At 44.8% G+C, this 6958-nt stretch overlaps 1 protein-coding gene across 1 annotated transcript; it reads left to right on the plus strand.

Moving 5' to 3' along the window:
- Positions 1–4074: 4074 nt before the first annotated feature.
- Positions 4075–6447, plus strand: ADRB2 (adrenoceptor beta 2). The gene has a single exon (XM_003900334.4). The coding sequence runs from the start codon at positions 4657–4659 to the stop codon at positions 5902–5904; it is 1248 nt and encodes a 415-aa protein (XP_003900383.2). The 5' UTR covers positions 4075–4656; the 3' UTR covers positions 5905–6447.
- Positions 6448–6958: the final 511 nt, after the last annotated feature.

Below are 6958 nucleotides of genomic sequence, written 5' to 3' on the forward strand. Positions count from 1 at the left end.
CCTTCTTTTTTGATTATTATTATACTTTAAATTCTGGGATACATGTGCAGAACATGCAGGTCTGTTACATAGGTATACACGTGCCATGGTGGTTTGCTGCACTCATCAACCTGTCATCTACATAAGGTATTTCTCCTAATGCTATCCCTTCCCTAGGCCCCCACCCCCAGACAGGCCCTGGTGTGTGATGTTCCTCTCCCTGTGTCCAAGTGTTCTCATTGTTCAACTCCCACTTATGAGTGAGAACATGAGGTGCTTGGTTTTCTGTTCCTGTGTTAGTTTGCTGAGAATGATGGTTTCCAGCTTCGCTTCATCCATGTCCCTGCAAAGAGCCTGAACTCACCCTTTTTTATGGCTGCATAGTATTCCATGGTGTATATGTGCCACATTTTCTTTGTCAAGTCTATTATTAATGGGCATTTGGGTTGGTTCCTAGTCTTTGCTATTGTGAACAGTGCTGCAATAAACATACGTGTCCATGTGTCTTTATAGTAGAATGATTTATAATCCTTTAGGCATATACCCAGTAATGGGATGGCTGGGTCAAATGTTATTTCTTGTTCTAGATCCTTGAGGAATTGCCACATTGTCTTCCACAATGGTTGAACTAATTTACATTCCCACCAACAGTGTAAAAGTGTTCCTATTTCTCCACATCCTCTCCAGCACCTATTATTTCCGACTTCTTTTTTTTTTTTTTTTTTTTGAGATGGAGTCTCACTCTGTCGCCCAGGCTGGAGTGCGGTGGCACAATCTCAGCTCACTGCAACCTCCACCTCCCAGGTTCAAGCGATTCTCCTGTCTCAGCCCCAGAGTAGCTGAGACTACAGGGGTGCCACAACTTCTGGCTAATTTTTGTATTTTTATTAGAGATGAACTTTCACCGTGTTGGTCAGGCTGCTCTCGAACTCCTGACCTTAAGTGATCCACCCGCCTCAGCCCCCCAAAGTGCTGGGATTACAGGCGTGAGCCACCGCGCCCTCCCTGTTTCCTGATGTTTTAATGATGGCCATTGTATCCGGTGTGAGATGGTATTTCATTGTGGTTTTGATTTGCATTTCACTAGTAACTAGTGTTGATGAGCTTTTTTTCATATGTTTGTTGGCTGCATAAATGTCTTTTTTTGAGAAGGATCTGTTCATATCCTTTGCCCAATTTTTGATGGGGTTGTTTGTTTTTTCTTGTAAATTTGTTTACGTTCTTTGTAGATTCTGGATATTAGCCCTTTGTCAGATGAGTAGATTGCAAACATTTTCTCCCATTCTGTAGGTTGCCTGTTCACTCTGACGACAGTTTCTTTTGCTGTGCAGAAGCTCTTTAGTTTAATTAGATCCCATTTGTCAATTTTGGCTTTTGTTGCCATTGCCTTTGGTGTTTTAGCCATGAAGTGTTTGCTCATGCCTATGTCCTGAATAGCATTGCCTAGGTTTTCTTCTAGGGTTTTTATGGTTTTAGGTCTTACGTTTAAGTATTTAATTCATCTTGAGTTAATTCTTGTATAAAGTTTAAGGAAGGGGTGCAGTTTCAGTTTTCTTCATATGGCTAGCCAGTTCTTGATTTAGCATTTGTGGGTTTTAAAAAAGGAGTTTCCAAAAATATTCAGTTAAACTTTTAAGTGACTTATGTGTATATTTAAATACATGACCAGTTAATATTTGTCTTAAAGGGGTTTTCTTTGTTCTTTTCTTATTATAGGAAGGTTAAACAATATGCTTATTTATGCCATAGCTTCACAAACAGGAAGGAGGTTTTAAATGGTTTAGTTCCACAATTTGAGTAGATGTGTATTTAAAGAAACGTTGTTGCATAACAAATACTGCCTCTTCCTAAAATGCATCATGCCAGAGCCAATTTTGGAAAACACAAATATGAGGTGAGTATATTTTGAAAACTATGTGAATATAATAGATCCTTAATTAATATTTGTGGATTTTATGGGAAATACTTGTTTTCTAAGGCATCTGTCTTGCAAAAAGTCAGTTTCTGCTGTGAAGGATGTTAAAGGGGACATGTAGGTTAAATTCTGTTTCTGAGTTTTGCTTCCAGAGTAAACATCCAACTTACTTTTGCCCTAAAGTATTTTATTGTTCTAGTAGAGAAGACTAACAATATATTCTAAACCGCTAAGTAATTTACATAAACTTCACTTACAAACTGTATTTGTGTGACACTTATATGAGCAAAAGCATTTTCATATTTCTTACTATATTATTCAATTCTTGCTCACCCTAATGGAAGTGACTTTATGCCCCTTTAGAGATAATGGAAATTAGGTACTTTTGATTTCTCTTAGAAAAAAAAATGAACTAGAAAGCTCCAAGTTTGGTGAATCTGGAACGTGGGTATTCCAATTCCAGTTGTAGTGCTTCCTCCCTGTCCATCACTCCTGTCTGCATGTAATTATGCAATACATTGAAAAGATTAAAAGATGGGTCTTAGACTCAGGCAGACCTGGGTCAAATCCAGATTCTGGCACAGCCCAGCCATTGCCCCTGGGAAAGCCATTTTCCTCTTCGAACCTCATTTGTTAATTAAGCTAAAAATAGTCCCCATCCCCATGGGACTGTGGGAAGGATTAAATAGAATAATGCATGAAAAGCACATAGCAGAATGGTCCATAAATGTTAGCCATTGTTATGTTATTATGTAATCTATAAAGTATGTTTAGTTACACTTCATGAAATAGTTTCAGTTTTTCAAAGACACCACTAATACATGGGAAATCAAACCCTGAAAATTAATTTCACTTTAGCAGTAAAGTCACATGCCAGATGCAAAGGATAGTATTTCATGAACAAAGATCTTACTTTTGAGGTTTGGTCTTACTTTTTTTATTTCATAAGGAAGAAATATATATATATATATATTTGGTTTTTTATTTATTTGTATATTTATTTATATATTTGTATTTATATATTTATATATTTGTATTTATATATTTACATATTTGTTTATATATATATATTTATATTTGTTATTTATTTATTTATTTATTTTTTGAGATGGAGTCTTGCTCTGTCACCCAGGCTGGAGTGCAGTGGCACGGTCTCGCCTCACTGCAACCTCCACCTCCCAGGTTCAAGTGATTCTCCTGTCCCAGCCTCCCGAGTAGCTAAGACTACAAGTGCCCGCCTGGCTAATTTTTGTATTTTTAGTAGAGACAGAGTTACACCATATTGGCCAAGATCTTTTGCTTTCTATAGCTCCAAATGTTCTTAATGTTAAGACACTCTTAAGACTCTGAACCATATGAATTTGCCATTTTGGTAAGTCACAGACGCCAGATGGTGGCAATTTCATATGGTGCAACCCAAAAGATTAACAAACTATCCAGCAGATGAAAGGATTTTTTTAGTCGCATTGGGATTACTGAAGAAATTGTTTGAATTCTCAGTGCATCTCCAGTTCAACAGATAATGAGGGAGTGATGCCACACTCTCAAGAGTTAAAAACAAAACAACAACAAAAAAATTAAAACAAAAGTACACAACTTTCTCTCTCCGTCCCGAAATACATACATGCATACTCCTGCTCCAGGTGAAATCCAAAGGGTAAAACTGTCTTCATGCCTGCAAATTCCCAAGGAGGGCACCCAAAGTACTTGACAACGAGTGTGCTGAGGAAATCGGCAGCTGTTGAAGTCACCTCCTGTGTGCTCTTGCCAGATGTTTGAAAGTGAATATACTGGGTTACCGGGTGTATGTTGGGAGGGGGGCATTAGCAGTGCTTGGGTGAGGGAAGTTTGTGAGTACCCAAATGGAGACATCCGTGTCTGTGTCGCTCTGGATGCCTCCAAGCCAGCGTGTGTGTTTACTTTCTGTGTGTGTCACCATGCCTTTGTGCTTCTGGGTGCTTCTGTGTTTGTTTGTGGCCGCGTTTCTGTGTTGGACAGGGGTGACTTTGTGCCTGACAGCTTCTGTGTGAGCGCGCGCGCGAGTGTGCATGTCGGTGAGCTGGGAGGGTGTGTCTCAGTGTCTATAGCTGTGGTTCCGTATAAGTCTGAGCATGTCTGCCGGGGTGTATTTGTGCCTGTATGTGCGTGCCTCGGTGGGCACTCTCGTTTCTCTCCGAATGTGGGGCAGTGCCGGTGTGTGCTGCCCTCTGCCCTGAGACCTCAGGCCGCGCAGGCGCCCAGGGCAGGCAGGTAGCGGCCACAGAAGAGCCAAAAGCTGCCGGGTTGGCTGGTAAGCACGCCAGCTCCAGCTTTAGCCCTCTGGGGCCAGCCAGGGTAGCCGGGAAGGAGTGGTGGCCCGCCCGCCGGGGAGCAGCTGGGCCCCGCCCGGGCCAGCCCCAGCAGAGGGAGGGCGAGAGGAGGGGAGGAAAGGGGATGGGTGCCTCGCCCCTTCGGGCCTGCCGGCGTGCCATTGGCCGAAAGTTCCCTTACGTCACGGCGAGGGCAGTTCCCCTAAAGTCCTGTGCACATAACGGGCAGAGCGCACTCCGAGGCGGCTTCTCCAGAGCACTGGCTGGAACTGGCGGGCACCGCGAGCTCCTGGCACCCGACAAGCTAAGTGTGCAAGACGTGTCCCCACCACACCCACCCCACGGCCGCTGAATGAGGCTTCCAGGAGTCCGCTCGCGCCCCGCAGAGCCCCGCCGGGGGTCCGCCCGCTGAGGCGCCTGCAGACAGTGCGCTCACCTGCCAGACTGCGCGCCATGGGGCAACCCGGGAACGGCAGCGCCTTCCTGCTGGCACCCAACGGAAGCCATGCGCCGGACCACGACGTCACGCAGGAACGGGACGAGGCGTGGGTGGTGGGCATGGGCATCGTCATGTCTCTCATCGTCCTGGCCATCGTGTTTGGCAATGTGCTGGTCATCACAGCCATTGCCAAGTTCGAGCGTCTGCAGACGGTCACCAACTACTTCATCACTTCACTGGCCTGTGCTGACTTAGTCATGGGCTTGGCAGTGGTGCCCTTTGGGGCCGCCCATATTCTCATGAAAATGTGGACTTTTGGCAACTTCTGGTGCGAGTTTTGGACTTCCATTGATGTGCTGTGCGTCACGGCCAGCATTGAGACCCTGTGCGTGATCGCAGTGGATCGCTACTTTGCCATTACTTCACCCTTCAAGTATCAGAGCCTGCTGACCAAGAATAAGGCCCGGGTGATCATTCTGATGGTGTGGATCGTGTCAGGCCTTACCTCCTTCTTGCCCATTCAGATGCACTGGTACCGGGCCACCCACCAGGAAGCCATCAACTGCTATGCCAAGGAGACCTGCTGTGACTTCTTCACGAACCAAGCCTATGCCATTGCCTCCTCCATCGTGTCCTTCTACGTTCCCCTGGTGATCATGGTCTTCGTCTACTCCAGGGTCTTTCAGGAGGCCAAAAGGCAGCTCCAGAAGATTGACAAATCTGAGGGCCGCTTCCATGCCCAGAACCTTAGCCAGGTGGAGCAGGATGGGCGGACAGGGCATGGACTCCGCAGATCTTCCAAGTTCTGCTTGAAGGAGCACAAAGCCCTCAAGACGTTAGGCATCATCATGGGCACTTTCACCCTCTGCTGGCTGCCCTTCTTCATCGTTAACATTGTGCATGTGATCCAGGATAACCTCATCCCTAAGGAAGTTTACATCCTCCTAAATTGGGTGGGCTATGTCAATTCTGCTTTCAATCCCCTTATCTACTGCCGGAGCCCAGATTTCAGGATTGCCTTCCAGGAGCTTCTGTGTCTGCGCAGGTCTTCTTTGAAGGCCTGTGGGAATGGCTACTCCAGCAACAGCAATGGCAACACAGGGGAGCAGAGTGGCTATCACCTGGAACAGGAGAAAGAAAATAAACTGCTGTGTGAAGACCTCCCAGGCACGGAAGACTTTGTGGGCCATCAAGGTACTGTGCCTAGCGATAACATTGATTCACAAGGGAGGAGTTGTAGTACAAATGACTCACTGCTGTAAAGCAGTTTTTCTACTTTTTAAGACCACCCCCCCACCCACCAGAACACTAAACAGACTATTTAACTTGAGGGTAATAAACTTAGAATAAAATTGTATAGAGATATGCAGGAGGAGGGGCATCCTTCTGCCTTTTTTATTTTTTTAAGCTGTAAAAAGAGAGAAAACTTATTTGGTGATTATTTGTTATTTGTACAGTTCAGTTCCTCTTTGCATGGAATTTGTAAGTTTATGTCTAAAGGGCTTTAGTCCTAGAGGACCTGAGTCTGCTATGTTTTCATGACTTTTCCATGTATCTACCTCACTATTCAAGTATTAGGGGTAATATATTGCTGCTGGTAATTTGTATCTGAAGGAGATTTTCCTTCCCACACCCTCGGACTTGAGGATTTTGAATATCTCGGACCTTTCAGCTGTGAACATGGACTCTTCCCCGCTCCTCTTATTTGCTCACACGGGGTATTTTAGGCAGGGATTTGAGGAGCAGCTTCAGTTGTTTTCCTGAGCAAAGTCTAAAGTTTACAGTAAATAAATTGTTTGACCATGCCTTCATTGCACCTGTTTCTCCAAAACCCCTTGTCTGGAGTGCCATTGCCTCCCCGACTGGAAACCGCAGGTAACTACTTGTAATAACTGCCCATGACTTCATGTAGAATGATACAAGAATGACATGCACAGATTGCTTAACCCTTTCATTTGCCTTTGAATCTGCTGCTGCAAAGCTGCATCTCTCCTGACACTCATGCCCCAAATCAGTTCTGCCTGCTCTTAGTATAGCTCAACTCTCCCTATGGTTATTGTTCTGTGTCGTTACCTCGGAAACACTGACTCACAGAAGCGGAGTTATGGGCATATTTTTTTTTCTCTCCACACGCTCCCACCACCCACCTTCCAGTTCTACTTGTTTCATAACTGTTTATATTTATGTCTTGGCCATGTGTTATAGTGGAGCTCTTTGTACTGCATCAGGGCTTGGCATTTTAGGGATAAGGAAGATGTTCTTGTGAGGAAGCTACTCGAACATGGCCCCGTAATTCCGAGGGAAAATTAAAAAGAC

This window comes from Papio anubis, chromosome 5 (assembly GCF_008728515.1).
Source record: "Papio anubis isolate 15944 chromosome 5, Panubis1.0, whole genome shotgun sequence".
Taxonomy (NCBI): Eukaryota; Metazoa; Chordata; class Mammalia; order Primates; family Cercopithecidae; genus Papio; species Papio anubis.